General features: G+C 44.6%; 1 protein-coding gene across 1 annotated transcript; it reads right to left on the reverse strand.

The window, feature by feature from the left end:
• Positions 1-6,938: 6,938 nt before the first annotated feature.
• LOC118389099 (tight junction protein ZO-3) lies at positions 6,939-22,385 on the reverse strand. Its single transcript, XM_035778873.2, is given in 29 exon segments — positions 6,939-8,020; positions 8,224-8,273; positions 8,418-8,957; positions 9,060-9,160; positions 10,501-10,711; positions 11,113-11,288; positions 11,401-11,606; positions 11,916-12,135; positions 12,302-12,410; positions 12,669-12,726; positions 12,728-12,823; positions 13,031-13,091; positions 13,194-13,261; positions 13,473-13,545; positions 13,644-13,732; positions 14,157-14,259; positions 16,054-16,139; positions 17,233-17,317; positions 17,444-17,641; positions 17,756-17,865; positions 17,950-18,031; positions 18,143-18,243; positions 19,955-20,036; positions 20,287-20,476; positions 20,681-20,784; positions 20,938-21,226; positions 21,480-21,582; positions 21,769-21,893; positions 22,329-22,385. Coding segments are annotated over 29 exon segments (3,879 nt in total). The 5' UTR covers positions 22,377-22,385; the 3' UTR covers positions 6,939-7,905.
• Between the last annotated feature and the right edge of the window lie 366 nt (positions 22,386-22,751).

Raw genomic sequence — 22,751 nt, forward strand, 5'->3', positions numbered from 1 at the left:
TGCACATTCATTGGAATCCAAGATGGCGTAGCAGTGCAGATGTGGTTTGTTGTCCTCTCGTTTACTTTTTGTATTTTTTGTCTTTTATTTTTCAATCTCTTTTCCCATTTTTAAATTAAATATACCTTCTGGTAACCCACCTCACTCAATGTGACACGGATCCACTATTTGTTTTAAACCCTATAGCCAAAACTTTCATCAGAAGGTATCCAGCTAATTAGCCTAGTTACTAGCTATTTAGTCATGGTTAGCCATTGCTAGCGGCCTTTACCCTCTGCTCAGGCGGCAGCAGTTTCTTTTAGCCTGGATAAATCCTACCAGCCTCGAACTGTTTTACTCCACTACAACGCAAGATTCCTGTCGTAAAACCTGGACCATTGATCATCACAGCTAGCTAGCTGCCACTGAGTGACCCAGGCCCAAAGCTAGCCCTGAGCCAGGCGCATCTCCTGGCAAGCAAACAAAATTACCACAACTACAATACCTCTTTCGCCATTTGGCCCGGTCCCTTCATCGACACGGTGCCCCGCTGTACCACCACAACTGGTCTGCAGACATAATTCCATCAGCTGTACCTTCAACCGGCCTCTGCCGGACGACGGAGCAGACGCTTCTACTTACCCTGGACTGCTAACTTAGTGAACGAAGTGTCTCCCGCGTGCTAGCGTAGTAACGACTACCTAGCGGCTTCCCTGTTTCATCTATTGCTGTACACTGGACCCTATGATCACTTGGCTACATAGCTGATGCCTGCTGGACTGTTCATTTATCACGGTACTCCACTTTGTTTACCTTTGTTTATGTCGGCCCTAGCCCCGAACTCAGGCCCTGTGTGTAGGTAACCGACCCTCTCTGCCCATTCATCGCCATTTTACCTGTTGTTGTTGTCATAGCTGATTAGATGTGGTCTTACCTGTTGTTAACTTAGCTAGCTCTTCCAATCAACACCTGTGATTGCTTTATGCCTCGCTTTACATCTCTCTCAAATGTCAATATGCCTTGTATACTGTTGTTTAGGATAATTATCATTGTTTTAGTTTACTGCAGAGCCCCTAGTCCCACTGTACATTCCTTAGATACCTCCTTTGTCCCACCTCGCACACATGTGGTGTCCTCACCCAGTATAACCAGCGTGTCCAGAGATGCAACCTCTCTTATCATCACCCAGTGCCTGGGCATACCTCCACTGTACCCACACCCCACCATACCAGTCTGCACATTATGCCCTGAATCTATTTTACCACGCCCATAAATCTGCTCCTTTTATTCTCTGTCCCCAAACGCACTACACGACCAGTTTTGCTATCCTTTAGCCGTAACCTCATCCTACTCCTCGGGTGATGTGGAGGCTAACCCAGGCCCTGCGTGCCCCCAGGCACTCTCATTTGTTGACTTATGTAATCGAAAAAGCCTTGATTTCATGCATGTGAAGTTTGTTTTACTCACTGCTTTAGCACACTCCGTCAACCCCAATGTCCTTGCCATGTCTGAATCCTGCTTTAGGAAGGCCACCAAAAATTCTGAGATTTCCATACCCAACTACAACATTATCCGTCAAGATAGAACTGTCAAAGGGGGAGGAGTTGCAATCTACTCCAGAGATAGCTTGCAAAGTTCTGTCATACTTTCCAGGTCTATGCCCAAACAGTTCGAGCTTCTAATAAAAACAATTAATCTCTCCAGAAATAAGTCTCACTGTTGCCGCTTGTTATAGACCCCCCTCAGCTCCCAGCTGTGCCCTGGACACCATATGTGAATTGATTGCCCCCCATCCATCTTCCGAGTTCGTTCTGTTAGGTGACCTAAACTGGGATATGCTTAACACCCCAGCAGTCCTACAATCTAAGCTAGATGCCCTCAATCTCACACAAATGATCAAGGAAACCACCAGGTTCTACCCTAAATCCGTAAACATGGGCACCCTCATAGATATTATCCTGACCAACTTGCCCTCCAAGTACACCTCTGCTGTTTTCAATCAGGATCTCAGGAATCACTATCTCATTGCCTGCATCCGCTATAGGGTCCGCGGTCAAACGACCACCCCTCATCACTATCAAACTCTCCCTAAAACACTTCAGCGAGCAGGCCTTTCTAATCAATCTGGCCCAGGTATCCTGGAAGGATATTGACCTCATCCCGTCAGTCGAGGATGCCTGATCCTTCTTTAAAAGTAATTTCCTCACCATCTTAAATAAGCATGCCCCTTTCAAAAAAATGTAGAACGAAGAACAGATATAGCCCTTGGTTCACTCCAGACCTGACTGCCCTTGACCAGCACATAAACATCCTGTGGCGGACTGCAATAGCATCGAATAGTCCCCGCGATATGCAACTGTTCAGGGAAGTCAGGAACCAATACACACAGTCAGTCAAGAAAGCAAAGGCTAGCTTTTTCAAACAGAAATTTGCATCCTGTAGCTCTAACTCCAAAAAGTTTTGGGACACTGTAAAGTCATTGGACAACAAGAGCACCTCCTCCCAGCTGCCCACTGCACTGAGGCTAACCACAGATAAATCCATGATAATCGAAATATTCAATAAGCATTTCCCCGGCCAACAGCTTCGCACCCCTCGCAGCTACTTACCCGAGCCTCCCCAGCTTCTCCTTCACCCAAATCCAGATAGCAGATGTTCTGAAAGAGCTGCAAAACCTGGACCCATACAAATCAGCTGGGCTCGACAATCTGGACCCGCTCTTTCTAAAATTATCCGCCGCCATTGTTGCAACCCCTATTACCAGTCTGTTCAACCTCTTTTACGTTTCGTCCGATGTCCCTAAAGATTGGAAAGCTGCCGTGGTCGTCCCCCTCTTCAAAGGGGTGACACTCTAGACCCAAACTGTTCCAGACCTATATTCATCCTGCCCTGCCTTTCTAAAGTCTTTAAAAGCCAAGTTAATAAACAGATCACTGACCATTTCAAATCCCACCGTACCTTCTCCGCTGTGCAATCTGGTTTCCGAGGTGGTCACAGGTGCACCTCAGCCACGCTCAAGGTCCTAAACGATATCATAACCGCCATCGATAAAAGACAGTACTGTGCAGCTGTCTTCATTGACCTGGCCAAGGCTTTCGACTCTGTCAATCACCGTATTCTTATCGGCAGACTCAATAGCCTTGGTTTCTCAAATGACTGCCTGCCTGGTTCACCAACTACATTGCAGACAGAATTCAGTGTGTACAATCGGAGGGCCTGTTGTCCGGACCTCCGGCAGTCTCTATGGGGGTACCACAGGATTTAATTCTCGGGCCAACTCTTTTCTCTGTATTCATCAACGATGTCGCTCTTGCTGTGGGTGATTCCCTGATCTACCTCTACGCAGATGACACCATTCTGTATACATCTGGCCCTTCTTTGGACACTGTGTTAACTAACCACCAAAAGAGCTTCAATGCCATACAGTACTCCTTCTGTGGCTTCCAACTGCTCTTTAAACGCTAGCAAAACCAAATGCATGCTTTTAAACCGTTCGCTGCCCGCCCGCCCGCCCGACTAGCATCACTACTGTGGACGGTTCTGACCTAGAATACGTGGACAACTACAAATACCTAGGTGTCTGGCTAGACTCTAAACTCTCCTTCCAGACATATCAAACATCTCCAATCCAAAATCAAATCTAGAATCGGCTTTCTATTTCACAACAAAGCCTCCTTCACTCACGTCGCCAAACTTACCCTAGTAAATCTGACTATCCTACCGATCCTTGACTTTGGCGATGTCATCTACAAAATAGTTTCCAATACTCTACTCAGCAAATTGTATGCAGTCTATCACAGTGCCATCCGTTTTGTTACCAAAGTGCCTTATACCACCCACCACTGCGACCTGTATGCTCTAGTCGGCTGGCCCTGACTACATATTCGTCGCCAGACCCACTGGCTCCAAGTCATCTATAAGTCTATGCTAGGTAATTCTCCGCCTTTTCTCAGCTCACTGGTCACGATAACAACACCCACCCGTAGCACTCGCTCCAGCAGGTATATCTCACTGGCCATCCCCAAAGCCAACACCCCCTTTGGCCGCCTTTCCTTCCAGTCCTCTGCTGCCAGTGACTGGAACAAATTGCAAAAATCGCTGAAGCTGGACTTACATTTCCTTCACTAACTTTAAACATCAGCTATTTGAACAGCTAACAGATCGCTGCAGCTGTACATAGTCCATCTGTAAATAGCCCACCTAATCTACCTACCTCATCCCCAAATCGTTTTTATTTACTTTGCTGCTCTTTTGCACACCAGTATCACGACTTACACACCATCATCTGCTCATCTTTCACTCCAGTGTTAATCTGCTAAATTGTAATTACTTTGCTACTATGGCCTATTTATTGCCTTACCTCCTCATGCCATTTCACAAACTGTATATAGACTCTTTTTTTATATTGTGTTATTGACTTTACGCTTGTTTATTCCATGTGTAACTCTGTGTTGTTGTTTCTGTCACACTGCTTGGCTTTATCTTGGCCAGGTCGCAGTTGTAAATGAGAACTTGTTCTCAACTAGCTTACTTGGTTAAATAAAGGTGAAATGAAAAAATAAAAAATCTTCTGCACATCTATCACTCCAGTGTTTAATTGCAAAATTGTAATTATTTCACCACTTATGGCCTAGTTATTACCTTACCTCCCTTATCTTACCTAATTTGCACATACTGTATATAGACTATTGTGTTATTGACTGTATGTTTGTTTATTCCAGGTATAACTCGGTTGTTGTTGTTGTTTGTGTCACACTGCTTTGCTTTATCTTGGCCAGGTCGCAGTTGTAAATGAGAACTTGTTCTCAACTAGCTTACCTGGTTAAACAAAGGTGAAATACATTTTAAAAAAGAACAATTCCCCTACAATGGACTAATTAGTGTTTTTCTCATCAAGAACATTAGTCATTCGCCAGACTTACATTTTTTCACTTCTTACCAATGTTGCTGGTGTAATTAGGCTATTTGAAATCTGATACGTCAACTCGTGTCTGCGTTTTTGTAAGCATTTATGGACAGTGGCTGTCATAAAATGAGAATACGCTACATTGAAATGCCCCTTGCCTCAAATATCCTGTTTTGTCATTTTAGTTGTGCACAAGCTGCTAGGCAGAAATGGTAGGCATAAATGCAAAAGATGCTGCCTATGTAGAGCAGTTTCCCAACTCCAGTCCTCAAGTACCCCCAATAGCACACATTTCTGTTGCAGCCCCAGACAAACACATTGGATTCAACTTGTCAACTAATCATCAAGCCCTCAATGAGTTGAGTCAGGTGAGTTTGTCTGGGGCTACAACGTGTGCTGTTGGGGGTACTGGAGGACTGGCGTTGGGAAACACTGATGTAGATGAATATGATGGAAAGGTTTTGCAAATCAGCCTCAACCATCTGAAGATTGATATTCATTAGATGTATCTTGAATGTGGAGTAATTTGCAGAAATCAAATGTCACATGAACATATTGAAACCCCCAGTATTTGTAAACATAGATCAGGGGTGGCCAAAGAACTCGGAGAGCTATCTCCAGGCAGGATTCTCTATGGTCCTATTTTAAAATGGATAGTCTAGTTCACCCAAATGAATTACTTACATGTTTGTTTCTTATGGACAAGAAGAAACTGCAGTTCATCATATGGTTGGCCGCTATCACCAATTGTTAATATTGTCATTTTCTCTTTTCAATTGTACCCCCTTTTCGTGGTATCCAATTGTTAGTAATTACTATCTTGTCTCATCGCTACAACTCCCATATGGGCTCGGGAGAGACGAAGGTCGAAAGCCATGCATCCTCCGAAACACAACCCATCCAAGCCGCACTGCCTCTTAACACAGCGCGCATCCAACCCGGAAGCCACCCGCACCAATGTGTCAGAGGAAACACCGTGCACCCGGCCACCTTGGCTAGCGCGCACAGCGCCCGGCCCGCCACAGGAGTCGCTGGTGCGCGATGAGACAAGGATATCCCTTCCGGCCAAACCCTCCCTAACCCGGACGACGCTAGGCCAATTGTGCGTTGCTCCACGGTCCTCCCGGTCGCGGCCAGCTTCGACAGAGCCTGGGCGCGAACCCAGAGTCTCTGGTGGCACAGCTAGCGCTGCGATGCAGTGCCCTAGACCACTCCGCCACCCAGAAGGCCAATATTGGCATTTTCTACCCAAAAAAACAAATGTCATTCAATGTCTCCCAGTTTATCGTCGCAATCCATGCGGCGCATCACAACTAAAATGATCATAATACACATACACACTTTCTTCAGTGGTTTATCTACTTCTGTTTCTGATACCGCATGGCAAAGCAACCCACAACTTGGAAAAATCCAACGAATGCGACACACTGCACATAACGCAACCTAGTCCGGCAGATGAGTTGCGGCGGCGCATATTGCCTCCCATTGAAATGAATAGGTTTCCTCCGCAACGCATATGGTGGCCGCAGTTGGTGTGCGTGAGGCTTTAAGGCAACCTGGTTGTGTTCCCCTGCTTAAACGTTGCATTCATCAGCCAATGGTTGCGTGCCACGGCATCGACTGTGCCGTTGGATACCAGATTGCTATAACATATGATGTGGTAAGCTGATAAATAAAATACCTATCCAGGCACTGTAAGATCTGTCAGGCATCAGTAAAGTCTGAGGAGAGGAACGCACCCAATGACCCTCAGCACCTCGCACTTAAGATTATAGATGGTTACCCCTCGTTTTAATTGGGTTGCGTTAATAAAAAAAGTAAACAAGAGGATTTCATTTTTTGGGGTTTAAGAATTTAATGAGCTCAGGCTGCCATTATATAAATCACAGCTAAGCTGTGTTTCATTATTCCACTATCCAGAAACATGTTGGATCATTCAACCAAGATGTTTGGTAACACAGTGGTGTTAAAATTACAAGAGTGATGGGTGGTGAACGAGGTGAGGATTTTCTACTATGTTCTAGACATGATGAAAAACAATGACAAGAGCAGATATTTTTTCACCAGATCTGTAATATTTAATGAACAAAATGTGTTCTCTTTACAAATGAATCGTAATTTAGAAAATGGAGCTTTGATATATTTAGTGTTCTGTGAATGTCCATAACTGTTTTTGAAGCGGTTGTCATGAAAGCTTGAATCCTTAGTTGCTACATAATTGGACTTATAAATGAATGATGTAGCTATCTATATGCATTGATTATTGAAGAATAACTTATAAACGCCTAATGAGCTTTAGTTCAACTGTCGTACTCCATCAGAACCCAACATTTAAGCTTGTCATCACATTTTTGTAAACAAACACTGTGTAGCCTCAAAACAGGGTTAAAACTATAATTCTGATATCATGGATGGTCAGTCCATAGTGCCTGCTTTGAATGTGAGAGTTGTTACATTTCTCCAGGTCCATCATCCCTCAGCTTTTTACCAAAACAGAGGCAATGTGACTGCTTTGTTATTGTTTCAATTAAGGATTCTAGCTTTTAGTTCAATTGACATCCTTGACAACAAAGTTGCCCGTGTTGGTAAAATCTCCAAAGTTTTGATCAAAAATAGCATTCATTAGAAAGTTACATGCAATACAAATAAAATGTTTGCTTTACTGCAAGTACCAAACCCTGAGGTTTTTATTAGAATTTCCATCAAAATTAACTTCCACTCTTGGAATTCGGCATTTAGAAAGGTGTGAGCCCTGGTTTGCAGAAGCCATTGCCTGAATTCCCATGTCTGAAGGCAGGTCTGACAGTTGCCCTCCAACCTACCTCTCCAAAAGTTATCCTCAAAGGCTGAAGTTGAGAGCATTTCACATCTCCCATTTAAGAGGCAAAGGCTGTGCTCTGGAACTGTATGGGCTACAACTGTAGTTCTGCAGTTCTGGAACTTTGTGCATTAGAGTTGTAGTTCTGGAATGGTGTGCTCCAGCATTCTTGTTTTGTAGTCCTGGAACTGTGTTTTCTAATCTAAAGTTCTGTAGCTGGACCCCACTCGAAATCCTCAGTCTCGTCATTGTCATCGGAGCTGTCACTGCCTCGGATCTGAGTGCGTCTCGTCTGGACAGCCTGGTGGTGAGCCAACCTATGAGGAGATAGAAGAGAAAGACACATCATTTACTGTCTCGTCAGTCTTACTCAACTTGGACAGAACATTTTGGACTAGAAGTAGTTTCTCACTTTCGAGTTGCTAAGGTTGGTTTATAGACATGGATTTTGATGATTATCCAATTAAACAAATACCGTCACACATATTAATATGATCAGATAAAGGCCTACTTCACTTACACAATGAATGATGGGGAAGCTTTCCTCTCCTGAGGTTCTGCCATATGGGTCTGAAAGAGGGAACGTAGTCATGGGTCAAAATCACAGGAGACATAAGTTAACAGAGTATTTGAGCCTTTGGAAGTAAACTATGAGCTTATGGGAGATCTGTAAGAGTTTAGTGATATGATGGACTGAGACATTCCCATCAGTACCTGTTGGAGTTTCTTCTCTATGACTGACATTGTGACGGATGGGGGGCTCTCTGGCAGCAGCTCGGCTGACGGGGGCTCAGGGACAAAGATTCTGGGGTTAGGGGCTATGAAGTCAGGGTGTTCATCCGAGTGGGTGGTCGGAACAGCCGGGTCAATGGCGCTGAAGTCCGAATCTGAAAAGCTATGATAGGACGGGGTGTCATCAGTGACGACATCGTGAGGAGAGCTGTCAGATGGACGACGGGTCGACCTGGGCTCAGGCACATGCATCATGGGTGGGACCTCTCCCAGAGGCTCGGGGGATGGGTCGGGGCTGTGGTACTCGGCTGCAGGCTCTGAGGAGCGGGCCAGAGCGGTGGGCCTGGATATCCGGGGCTGGTTTCTGGAGTCAAATGGTTCCTCCAGGTCCTCATTGTCAGTGTAGACCTCTCCGTCTGTAAACGCCTCTCCATCCGTGTCCTCTAGGTCACTGGCAGCACTCAGGTAGTCCGAGTGAGTCCGGTCCAACGCATCCAGCTCCTCCTCTCCGCCTCCCTCCAACTAAACACACAGACATGTATTTACTTTAGTCTTTATTCTGCCAGGTAATTCATTGAGAGCAAATTCCCAGTTTGACTGTGAGCTGGGATCTGTCTGTCTTACCGTGACTTCTGAGACCCAGACAGGTTTGGCCTGCTGGTGTCTGATCTTGTCTTTCAGAGTCTCATACCACACATTAGAGCTGGGCTGCAGGGCAATACGAGCTGGGAAATATGGGAATGATGGGACATAGTTATGAATAAAACTATAAAACCAACTTGACCTTTTTTAACAGATAAACTGCTTAAGAGCAAAAACAACATGTACAGTTGAAGTGGGAAGTTTACATACACTTAGGTTGGAGTCATTAAAACTTGTTTTTCAACCACTCCACACATTTCATGTTAACAAACTATAGTTTTGGCAAGTCGGTTAGGACATCTACTTTGTGCATGACAAGTAATTTTTCCAACAATTGTTTACAGACAGATGATTTCACTTAAAATTCACTGTATCACGATTCAAGAAGGTCAGAAGTTTACATACACCAAGTTGACTGTGCTTGTAAAAAGCTTGGAAAATTCCAGAAAATGATGTCATGGCTTTAGAAGCTTCTGATAGAGTATTCTGAGTCAATTGGAGGTGTACCTGTGGATGTATTTTAAGGCCTACCTTCAAACTCAGTGCCTCTTTGCTTGATATCATGGGAAAAATCCAAATAAATCAGCCAAGACCTCAGAAAAAAAATTGTAGACCTTCACAAGTCTGGTTCATCCTTGGGAGCAATTTCCAAATGCCTGAAGGTACCACATTCATCTCTACAAACAATAGTACGCAAGTATAAACACCATGGGACCACGCAGCCGTCATACCGCTCAGGAAAGAGACGCGTTCTGTCTCCTAGAGATGAACGTACTTTGGTGTGAAAAAAGCAAATCAATCCCAGAACAACAGCAAAGCACCTTGTGAAGATGCTGGAGGAAACAGGTACAGAAGTATCTATATCCACAGTAAAACAAGTCCTATATCGACATAACCTGAATGGCCACTCAGCAAGGAAGAAGCAAGGAAAAAGCCAGACTACGGTTTGCAACTGCACATGGAGAAATGTCCTCTGGTCTGATGAAACAAAAATATAACTGTTTGGCCATAATGACCATCGTTATGTTTGGAGGAAAAAGGGGGAAGCTTGCAAGCCGAAGAACACCATCTCAAAATTCATCCAACTTATTGTGGGAAGTTTGTGGAAGGCTACCCGAAACATTTGACCCAAGTTAAACAATTTAAAGGCAATGCTACCAAATACTAATTGAGTGTATGTAAACTTCTGACCCACTGGGAATGTGATGAAAGAAATAAAAGCTGAAATATATCAATCACTCTCTCTACTATTCTGACATTTCACATTCTTAAAATAAAGTGTTGATCCTAAGATCAGGATTTGTTTACAAGGATTAAATGTCAGGAATTGTGAAAAACTGAGTTGAAATGTATTTGGCTAAGGTGTATGTAAACTTCCGACTTCAACTGTATGTGTTTTGATAACACAGGTGTGTGTGTTTACCTGCGAACAGATGGCCGCAGTGCCTCCTCATCTTGAGGGCCTGTGCGTAGAGGCGTCTGGAGCTCTTGTTGGAGTTGGGGCACATCCTCTGCCTCATGACCTTGACGTCCTTCCTGCTGTGTGGGTCCAGGAACAGCACCATGGGGTGGTATTGGATGTAGTTCAGACGCTCCACTGCAGTAGGAGTAATGTCCAGCAGAGGGTGCTTGTTCTGGACACAGAGGCGTGAAGAAACATACAGTTAGGCATTGTTCTTCAATTGCGAGGTGCATAAATGGAGGAATTCAGATATTACGTAATTGTTTTAGCAATACCCACAGAGTTTTTAATCTACGGTGCGCGACATGGTTCAATGTGCCAATAAACCAGCACAATCTACTTGTTTCGTTTCTCTCGATTTGTCTAGAGTTAACTTCTAATGCGGATACAAAAAAAGAGGAATGGAGAGTACAGTATAATACGGCGAACTTAAAATAAAGCATTTGTGGTAAGTACATGGGAGTCGCCATCTTTATGCATGTACGCCATTCTGGTCCTGGATTCAAACAAGCATATAGTTGTACATCTGTCTCACACCACAACAAGTCACATCATCCCAGTTTGTTTCATCACCTTCTCTGCAATCCTTCGGACTGTGTCCAGCTTGATGACCGTAGAAGCGCTGTCTGCTCCACTACTACGTGGAACCATCTCTGCCACCTCATATTCATCAGGCATCTCTCTGGCCAGCTTCTCCATGGCCACATCATTCAGAGGACCCAAGATGACGATTGGCCGTTTGAAATTTGCTGGAGATAAACATGGGTCCACGTACATGTGTTGATTCACAATACAAAATGTTTAGTACACAAACTTGTTTAAAAGTGTTTGACTATTATGTGAACTATTATGTAATATAACCTTCTCTGAGCAGAACTCTCTCGTACGCTGGGAATTTGCCCTGGATAGTGAGTTGGAGCAGGTCGTCGCGGGTCCGGCGGACGTTCTTCTTGGCCCCTCTAAGCCCCCGTAGTTTCCAGAACTCTGCCCTGGGCCCTGAGACCTGGCGATCCCCTCCTCCTCCACTGGCCCTCTGAGCCTGCTCCATACTGGCCAGTGTCTCAGCCCTGGGTGAGAGACAGAATGATTGTAGAATTACTGCTACCCTAATGACAGTATGAGGCTGCATTTACATAGGCAGCTCAATTCTGATCTTTTCTTTCTTTTGACCAATCAGATCACTCGTTTGCCAATAATTGGGTAAAATATAAGAATTGGGCTGACTGTGTAAATGCAGCATAAGTATACAAATTGGAAATACGTTGCCATCAGATGTCATCCTTTGTAACCTAATGTATCTTTTAACGTTTATCTTTTAACATCCAAATCCAACCAATCATATAATCAATAACTCACTCATTCTAGTCTCAACTCACCCGGCCTGGTTGGGGATGGTGCCCTTGTCCAGCTCGTGCAGGTCGTTGCCCATGCGTATAGCCAGCCACTTCCCCAGCTTGCCCCTGTGCATGGTGTCCACCACCCTGAACACCTCTCCCCTGGTGAAGGCTAGGCTGTTGTGGCCCTCTGACTCGTTGTCAAAGTGGGTCCGGATATAGAACGAGTCCCCCAAGTTGGACTTCAGTATCTTCTTGTATACTGACAAGAGAGGAAGAATCATTTAGGAATCATTTAATAATTTGTATGTACCTTATTTGTTACTGGGTGGAGTTATTACATAGTAATTATCACACGGGCAAGTCCTCTGAAATCAACCACAAATCTTCCCCCCCTGCACCTACGCCTTTAAGGACGTTATACTCACTGTCCATCTTGTTCTGAGTACGGATGTCCACCGGCTCCCCTCTCTTAATGTTGATCAGGAACATAGCAGCTTCCTCACGGTTGAAATGACCAAAGTCCACCCCATTTACCTAGAACAAGACCATAGCCCATAAGTGGGTGAGAGATGTGTTGCATATACTTGTACTGTAGATAGTGACCACTGAAGTGCTGACTTACACTAACACTTGTCCCAGAGAGCTAGTGTGCACAGGCTTTTGCTTCAGCACGGCATAGAAAAAAACTGAATGAACTAATATAGATCTTAATCGAATAAGATGTGTTAGTGCTGGGCAGGAACAAAAGCCTGCACACCATGTACCGGTGGTGACCGCAACACGGAGTCTCACCTGCATGATCTGGTCCCCCTCCTTCATGCCTTGCTCATGGGCAGGACTGTTGGGCTGAACCCCCAACAAAGATGCCCACGTCATTACCCCCCACCAGCCTCAGGCCTACGCTGCCCTCCTTCACAAACGACACTGTGTTCAGATCGGAGCTGTATCTGAGAGAAGATAGTACAGATAAAAAGGAGTACAGATCAAAAGGAGTATTTATTAAAAGGAGCATTGTCCAGTCATATTCAATAGACTATAGAAAACCGAACAAATACATCACTTATGGTGGTCTGCATTGTGAATGGGCTGTACATGTTTTATATTTCACATTCCTTCTAAGGCTATACTGTATGGGTATAAATAAATCAACTTACCCCAAGTTAGGTGTGGGGATGGAGTCTGGGGGTAAGGAGTAGATGGGTTCCTCGGTCTTGGCTGAAATGGAAATAACAGTTAAGACCTTCCTTCCATCCACAGAGTTACTAATACGTTATAAAGAGGACATTGGAGAGCTGATACAAGAGAGTTGGTACTTACAGTAGGCTGGAGGGTTGCTCTTCACTGATATCCCATGGCGGACAGTTCCATTGGCTCTGCGTGGAATACTACAAGAGAAGAGATACCATTCACTGACATGTCCACAATAAGTGAGTTAGAGGTCAGAGAAGGTGGAAGTGTAGACACACACTTGTGATCAGATTGGCATGACTTGTCACAGAGGATGTTTCTTGGAGGTGTGCATTCCTTTTGTTTCTGGTGGTTTATTAAACTGTCTGTTCTTTACCTGGTTGTCTGCAGTGGTTTCTGGTGTTTTACCTGTGGTTGCTCTCCACATCGGTACTCCCAGACCTCCGAGGGGGTGAAGGTGCACGGTCTGACTCAGAGGAATCTGAAGAGAGCAAAAACACAGAGGATGAGGATACAGACTTCCAACCACAAGTTTCATCTTACTAGAAAGTGCCCATCTTTCATAGGAGGGACACTGACCTGAGACTGGTCTGGAGGGGGTCATGCCTCGTTGAGGGGGGTTCTGTCTCACTACTGGAGCTGGAGAAGACTGCATCTCAGGCAGGGCTCTGGGAGAGAGAGGAGAGCGCAATTATACTCAATACAATGTCCTTATCTTGTCAACTACTATAGAAATCCTGTAGTTAAATACTAGCTAATTGGACTGAAAGGGGTTATCAAGAGTGTGACATTGACCGACTTCAAACAGTGTGTGCTCTTAGCATGCAGAACTACGCATGTTAAATGTGTCAATGTTGATTCAGTTCCTTGTCCAAATAGACCAACCAGTCTAGCATCCTGGATTTATCCTCCGAACATATGATGTTCTGAAGCAGTCAGCTATTGAAACAGTTTTTAATCAACATGTATGTGTACCAACGTCTTTAACTTGCCATTTTGGCCTCAACTAAGTTTACGCATCGCAGTATTATCTTGGCCAGCTTCATCACATTCTCCTGTTAACGGGGTGGTGTGTTCGTCTGTCAGCATTACCTGTAACTGTCCTTGGATCCCTGGGAACTGGAGCCTCCACTGTCTGCAAATTCCCGTCGAGGTACGGTTGCATAACTTGCCTCCGACTCTGATCCTGAGCGCCCTGTGGACATGGCAAGACACACACACATACAGTACCGATCAAATGTTTGGACACACCTACTCATTCAAGGGTTTTTCTTTCTTTATACTATTTTCTACATTGTAGAATAATAGTGAAGACATCAAAACTATGAAATAACACAAATAGAATCAAAGTAGCCACCCGTTGCCTTGATGACAGCTTTGCACACTCTTGGTATTCTCTTAACCAGCTTCATGAGGTAGTCGCCTGGAATGCATTTCAATTAACAGGTGTGCCATGTTAAAAGCACATTTGTGGAATTTCTTTCATTCTTAATGCGTTTGAGCCAATCAGTTGTGTTGTGATGAGACAGGGGTGGTATACAGAAGATAGCCCTATATGGTAAAAGATCAAGTCCATATTATGACAAGAACAGCTCAAATAAACAAAGAGAAACAGTCCATCATTACTTTAAGACATGGAGGTCAGTCAATACGAAAAATTAAGAACTTTGAAAGTTTCTTCAAGTGTAGTCACAAAAACCATCAAGCGCTATGAGGACCGCCACAGGAAAGGAAGACTCAGAGTTACCTCTGCTGCAGAGGATAAGTTCATTAGAGTTAACTGCACCTCAGATCGCAGCCAAAATAAATGCTTCAGAGTTCAAATAACAAACATCTCAATATCAACTATTCCGAGAACACTGCATGAAATCAGGCCTTCATGGTCAAATAGCTGCAAAGAACCCACTATTAAAAGGACACCAATAATAAGAAGAGACTTGCTTGGGCCAAGAAACACAAGACATGGACATCGGACCGCTGGTAATCTGTCCTTTGGTCTGATGAATCCAAATTTGAGATTTTTGGTTGCAACCGCTGTGTCTTTGTGAGACGCAGAGTAGGTGAACGGATGATCTCTGCATGTATGGTTCCCACCGTGAAGCATGGAGGAGGTGGTGTGATGGTGCTTTGCTGGTGACACTGTCTGTGATGTATTTAGAATTCAAGGCACACTTAACCAGCATGGTTATCACAGCATTCTGCAGCGATACACAATCCAATCTGGTTTGCACTATCATTTGTTTTTCAACAAGACAATGACCCAAAACACACCTCCAGGCTGTGTAAGGACTATTTGACTAAGGGGAAGAGTGATTGAGTACTGCATCAGATGACCTGGCCTCTACAATCACCCAACCTTTTATTTAACTAGGCAAGTCAGTTAAGAACAAATTCTTATTTACAATGACGGCCTGCCCTGACCAAACCCTAACCCGATGCTGGGCCGATTGTGCGCCGCCCTATGGGACTCCCAATCACGGCCGGTTGTGATAAAGCCTGGAATCGAACCAGGGTCTGTAGTGACGCCTCTAGCACTAAAATGCAGTGCTGTAGACTGCTGCGCCACTTGAGATGGTTTGGGATGAGTTGGACCGCAGAGTGAAGGAAAATCAGCCAACAAGGGCTCAGAATATGTGGGAACTCCTTTAAGACTGTTGGTTGAGAGAATGCCAAGAGTGGGAAAAGCTGTCATCAAGGCAAAGGGTATCTACTTTGAAGAATCTTAAATGTGAAATATATTTTGATTTGTTTAACATTTTCTTTGGTTACTACAGGATTCCATGCGTTATTTCATAGTTTTGATGTCTTCACTATTATTCTACAATGTAGATAATAGTAAAAATAAAGTAAAACCCTTGAATAAATAGGTGTGTCCAAACTTTTGTTTTGTACTGTAGGTAAACAAAAACAAATCATAAACATACCAAACATGAGCAATAATATAGGCATAAGTTACACGTAAGTAATTGTCAATATGCAAACAACGCACCTTTAGCATGTTTGCTCATTGTGACACTGGGAGCCTTCCATTTGGGGGGCTCCACTTGGGGCTCCACAGCTACTAAAGGAGTGGCTCTGGAATAGAAGAGTGAGGGAGGAGGAAGACAATAGAACTCAGAGAAAGGCCAGCATCCCGGAGTCGCCTCTTCACTGTTGACGTTGAGACTGGTGTTTTGTGTGTACTATTTAATGAAGCTGCCAGTTGAGGACTTGTGAGGCATCTGTTTCTCAAACCAGACACTCGAATGTACTTGTCCTCTTGCTCAGTTGTGCACCGGGGCCTCCCACTCCTCTATTCAGGTTAGAGCCCGTTTGCGCTGTTCTGTCAAGGGAGTAGTACACAGCGTTGTACGAGATCTTCAGTTTCTTTGCAATTTCTCGCATGGAATAGCCTTAATTTCTCAGAACAAGAAAAGACTGACGAGTTTCAGAAGAAAGTTATTTGTTTCTGGCCATTTTGAGCCTGTAATCAAACCCACAAATGCTGACGCTCCAGATACTTAACTAGTCTAAAAAAGTCCCGTTTTATTGCTTCTTTAAATCAGCACAACAGTTTTCAGCTGTGCTAACATAATTGCAAAAGGGTTTTCTAATGATCAATTAGCCTTATAAACTTGGATTAGCTAACACAACATACCATTGGAACACAGGAGTGATGGTTGCTGATAATGGGCCTCTGTACGCCTATGTAGATATTCCATTTAAAAAAAAAGATTTAAATTAAATTCAAAAAAAAAATATGCCATTTCCAACTACAATAGTCATTTCCAACATTAACAATGTCTACACTGTTTTTCTGATCAATTTGATGTTATTTTAATGGACCAAAAATGAGCTTCTCTTTCAAAAACAAGGACATTTCTAAGTGACCCCAAAATTTTGAACGGTAGTGTACACATTACCTCAATTACCTCGACTAACTGGTGCCCCCGCACATTGACTCTGTACCGGTACCCCCTGTATATAGCTTCGCTACTGTTATTTTACTGCTGCTCTTTAACTGCTCTTTTTTACTCAACACTTATTTTTCTGAAAACTGAGTTGTTGTTCAAGGGCTTGTAAGTAAGCATTTCACGGTAAGGTCTACTACACCTGTTGTATTCGGCGCATGTGACAAATATAATTTGATTTGAGTTAGCACAAGTTAGGTGTTAGGCCTCATCTGTACCTGTATCTGCTCCGGGTGTCCTGCCTGTGGGTGGTGCCCTGTCTCTGGGGGGGCCCTGAGCTGCTGTCCGACTCAGTCTCAGAGTCTGGGGAGAGAGCAAGGGTAATGCTCCAATTATGTGGCCAATTCTACTTCCTTTGAATGTACTTATAATGTTATGTCAAGGTATTCCTGATGTGGAAGTTGAGGCAAGGGGTGTAGTGTTACTGACCTGGAGGTGGGGCTTTGACAGGAGAGGAGACCCGTCGGGGGGGATCCTGACGAATGGAGATGGGGGAGGCGCTCAGTGTCCCAGGGTGGGGCAGGTCAGGGAGCACTCTGTATCTGGAGTGGTCCTCTGTGACTCTGGAACTCTCTCCTCTTCTAGGGGGTGGCGAGGCACTGCGGTCCGAGTCCGACTCTGACACCACTGCACAGAGAGAGAAACGGGAGGAGAGAGAGACCATGTTATTATCATCATGATCCACTCATCGAGAATGTGCCATTTGATGAGATTTCCCTATTGCCTATGTTGTGTGTTTACCTTTACGAGTTCGCAAGGCGGAGGAGGGACGGGAAGAACGTGGGGTGGCCCAGTCGAGGACGGCAGGTAAGGCTTTGGGGTTGGGGAGCATGGACACCCCTGAAAGAGTTCTACAGCAAGAAAGAAAAACACCTCAATGAAACACAGATCTAAAAACATCGAAACAACAGTGTCTGGTTTGAGGTTGAACCCACCTGTATTTGTCGTCTATGTCTGGGCTGTCCTTCCTGACAAGAGGGGGTGAGGCACTGCGGTCAGACTCGGACTCTGAGGGGGCTGGAGAAAAACAACACACAGTTCAGGTTAAGCGGAACAGGGTACAGATTACACACGAGTGGGATGGGCCAATGTTTATGAAGGAGTTGAGACGCTTGTCTCTGGACTGACCTCGGCGAGAGGGGTAGGCTTTAGCAGCAGGCCGGGACAGTGTCGAACGCACCGGGGACTGTTCACGAGACTTAGCTACTAGAGGAGGTTGCTCAGCTCTTCTGCAACAGAACCGAGAGAGAAAGCCTCATCATACGTACAGTTGCAGTCAGAAGTTTACATAAACCTTAACCAAATACATTTAAACTCAGTTTTTCACAATTCCTAACATTTAAATCATAGTAAAGATTCCCTGTATAAGGTCAGTTAGGGTCACCACTTTATTTTAAGAATGTGAAATGTCAGAATAATAGTAGGGCGAATTATTTATTTCAGCTTTTATTTCTTTCATCACATTCCCAGTGGGTCAGAAGTTTACATATACTCAATTAGTATTTGGTCGCATTGCCTTTAAATTGTTGAACTTGGGTCAAACGTTTTGGGTAGCCTTCCACAAGCTTCCCACAATAAGTTGGGTGAATTTTGGCCCATTCCACCTGACAGAGCTGGTGTAACTGAGTCAGGTTTGTAGGCCTCCTTGCTCACACACTTTTTCAGTTCTACCAACACATTTTGATTGAGGTCAGGGCTTTGTGATGGCCACTCCAATACCTTGACTTTGTTGTCCTAAAGCCATTTTGCCACAAATTTGGAAGTATGTTTGGGGTCATTGTCCATTTGGAAGACCCATTTGCGACCAAGCTTTAACTTTCTGACTGATGTCTTGAGATGTTTCTTCAATATATCCACATCATTTTCCTGCCTCATGATGACATCTATTTTGTGAAGTGCACCAGTCCCTCCTGCAGCAAAGCACCCTCACAACATGATGCTGCCACCCCGTGCTTCACAGTTGGGATGGTGTTCTTCGGCTTGCAAGCCTTGCCCTTTTTCCTCCAAACATAACAATGGTCATTATGGCCAAACAGTTCTATTTTTGTTTCATCAGACCAGAGAACATTTCTCCAAAAAGTACGATCTTTGTCCCCATGCAGTTGTAAACCGTAGTCTGGCTTTTTAATGGCGGTTTTGGAGCAGTGGCTTCTTCCTTGCTGAGCGACCTTTCATGTTATGTCAATATAGGACTCGTTTTACTGTGGATATAGATACTTTTGGCCCCGTTTCCTCCAGCATCTTCACAAGGTCCTTTGCCCTTTTCTGGGATTGATTTGCACTTTTCGCACCAAAGTACGTTCATCTCTAAGAGACAGAACGCATCTCCTTCCTGAGCAGTATGACGGCTGCATGGTCCCATGGTGTTTATACTTGCATACTATTGTTTGTACAGATGAACGTGGTACCTTCAGGCGTTTGGAAATTTCTCCCAAGGATTAACCAAACTTGTGGCTGATTTATTTTGATTTTCCCATGATGTCCCATGATGTCAAGCAAAGAGGCACCTCCAATTGACTCAAATGAAGTCAATTAGCCTATCAGAAGCTTCTAAAGCCATGACATCATTTTCTGGAATTTTCCAAGCTGTTTAAAAGTACAGTCAACTTAGTGTATGTAAACTTCTGGAATTGTGATACAGTGAGTTATAAGTGAAATAATCTGTCTGTAAACAATTGATGGAAAAATTACTTGTGTCATGCACAAAGTAGATGTATAACCGACTTGCCAAAACCATAGTTTGTTAACAAGACATTTGTGGAGTGGTTGAAAAACGAGTTTTAATGACTACAACCTAAGTGTATGTAAACTTCCGACTTCAACTGTAAAAAGGAGACTTGTCACTTTAGGAAATGTTGGATCAAGTGCAGACGTCTCAATACGAAGATACTAGAAGATAGATCAGAATAGTTGAAATAAACATGTTTCAGGTGAGGTTACCTGCGTGTGCGTCGTTCTCTAGTGGCGGAGCGTGACACTCTGTTTCTAGGAGTGGGGATGTCTGTATCCAGGTCTGAAATGTCTGAGGAGATCAGAGGAAAGCCGTTAAAACACTGAGGAATCACATACTGGAGCAGCTGAACCAACGTTTACTTTGCTTTTCAGGAGCTGCTTCTGACTCTACATTCATATCTCTCATCTACTACTTTCCTCCTTTTCTCCTTCCCCCTCTTGCCACCATCCTCCTTCCAATCCTGAGGTGCTGATGCTACATTCTCTCACTCATACACTACTGTCCCTATTGTCTTTCCCCTTTGCCCTTGCTCCCTCACCCTCCAGTTCAGAGCTGCTGTGGCTACGGCGGTCCTCCTCGCTGTTGGGGGCGCTGTCATCCACCTCAGGGATGCTGACCAGGAACTTGCGGTCGTCTCTCAGGACCATCATGGTCAGCTTCCCCCGGGACTTCTCCACCAGGTGCTTGGTCTCAAGCAGGGACAGGTTCTCTGTTGTCATCCCATTGATCTGGACAGGAAGTAGAAAACTTCAAAGTTCACAGAATGCGGAAATCGTCCTTTGGCTTCATACAATGACATTGACGAAAACAGACATAATTAAAACAGCAGGAAAATCTGTCATCAAAAGCAGTCTGGTTTATGGTCCCAGTATAGAATCATATCTATGTACAAAGCAAAGATGCAATGTTTTGTGATGAAATATCATATAGACCTTGAGAATGAGGTCTCCCTCCTGCAGAGTGCCCTCCTTGGCAGCCAGACCCGTCTCAGTCATGTGTTTGATGAAGATTTGACTTCCCAACTTCAGTCCATACTCTGGAACAGGAAGAGAAAGGCAACATGAAATCGTTGTAACGGAGGCCTTGAATTCACTTGTCTATACAATCACATCCGATCTGTGATTACAATTTGAAACCTTTTGCTGCGGCGTGGCCTTATGAACACAACCCAGATGTTATTCATCCTTACCATCTGTGAGTTTCTTCTTCAGCAGGGTGGTTTTGATTGGCTTGTCTAGGAAGTCCTGGTGTGGCAGCCGTTTGTACCCTGACATAAGTGGCAGGGCGTGAGCGGCCCCGTTGCGATCGGAGGTAGTGCTACGAGCGCTGTAGTGGTCAGGGTTGCGGGCCTGGTCGGAGCCATCAGAGTAGCGTCGGATCCTCCGTGGGGGGTCCTGATCCAGTAGGTTGGAGTGGGAGGCGGCACGCGACGGTCTGGTGCTGGCTGGGAGCTGGACCTTACGAGGACGCTTCACTGTCTGAGAGAGAGAGAGAGAGAGAGAGAGAGAGAGAGAGAGAGAGAGAGAGAGAGAGAGAGAGAGAGAGAGAGAGAGAGAGAGAGAGAGAGAGAGAGAGAGAGAGAGAGAGAGACCTGTATTACCTATATTTTGTCTGGTAAGTGAACTGAAATTATGTTCTCACAGCAATAAGCTGGGGTTGGTGTTGCTCACAAATCACACGAAGATGGAAGAGCCAACCATGCTTAACAGTACAGTACACAAGGCTACTCACTATGTTGGCTGTTTTGCCACATGACTTAAGGTTCTGGATGGTGAAGGTAGAGTAGACATTGTCCATGGACACTCCATTGACCATGACGATCTGATCTCTGACGCTGTTGGAGAGGAACGAGAGGTAAAACAAGGTAATCGAGCACTCCTATGGATCAAAGACATGCAATTTTAAGTTTGGATGTGTTTGGTTGTGTGTGTAAGTTTACTGTATATACCCTCAAGTAAAACCCTTAGAGGCATGTGCCTGTATGCCTGAAGGGTATAGCTGTAGGGTGAAGGCCACTTACAACAGCCGTCCCATAGCGGGTCCGTTCCGCACCACATCTGAAACCATCACAGCTGTGCCCCCTGAGTCTGGGTTCGGCTTGTCTCTGCCCCCTGATATCGCAAAGCCAAACCCCATCTTGGAATCCTGCCATAGCAAGAGGAGGAGGGTGGGTGATAAGCGAGAGAGAGGGAGAGAGATAAAAAAAATTAAAGAAAGAGCAGGTGAGAGAGATGGAGAAAGCAGGGAGTCCGAGTGATGGAAAAAGCAAGAGAAAAAGAGAGGGTGATAAAGAACAAGGGACGTAGGAAAGAGGCAGGGAGAGCACATTCCATCAGCACTGAAGTGTGTCACCTGACCTGTACCAAGAGTTACAGGGAGCAGTAGGGCGTGCCTTTGTTACTCAAACTTTCTGCAGCTAGCCACAGAAGTTGATCGTATTGAAGTCCATTCCAATTGAAGTGGTTCAGTATTTCTATCGGTACACCTTGAGTATGTCTAACTACATGCTATTGTGTTTTAGGTCCACATCAAAGTATATCATCAAATGCTGACTGACAAAACAACAAAAGATACACTTACTTTGCTTAGTGTTATAGTATGCTGCTCCCATATCATTAATTCTTCCATCTCTGGTTTCTGAAAAACAACATCAAACCTATTACAACATGTAAAACCAATCGCAAAGCACAGACATTCTCCATTTACCATCAACAAACCATAACATGAATAAACTCCAGCAACTTAATCACAACAGAAGCAGCAGTTGTTCCATGTCCTTACATTGACAGTTGCCAAGCCCCACTGTGTTGTTTGTGAGACTGAGGAGAGGAGTCAAAATGAGCCGACTGCAGCGTGCTCTCACCTGTCCCATTCCATTCCTCTGACAGGTACGGGGGAGGGGCCACAAAGGGAGAGACGCATCTGGCCGCCCTTGCTGTGACATACGACACCAGGGCATTGTTCAATGGGGTGCAACGTTATGGAACGCTGCAGGTAGAAACT

Source organism: Oncorhynchus keta, chromosome 1, assembly GCF_023373465.1.
Source record: "Oncorhynchus keta strain PuntledgeMale-10-30-2019 chromosome 1, Oket_V2, whole genome shotgun sequence".
NCBI classification, from domain to species: domain Eukaryota; kingdom Metazoa; phylum Chordata; class Actinopteri; order Salmoniformes; family Salmonidae; genus Oncorhynchus; species Oncorhynchus keta.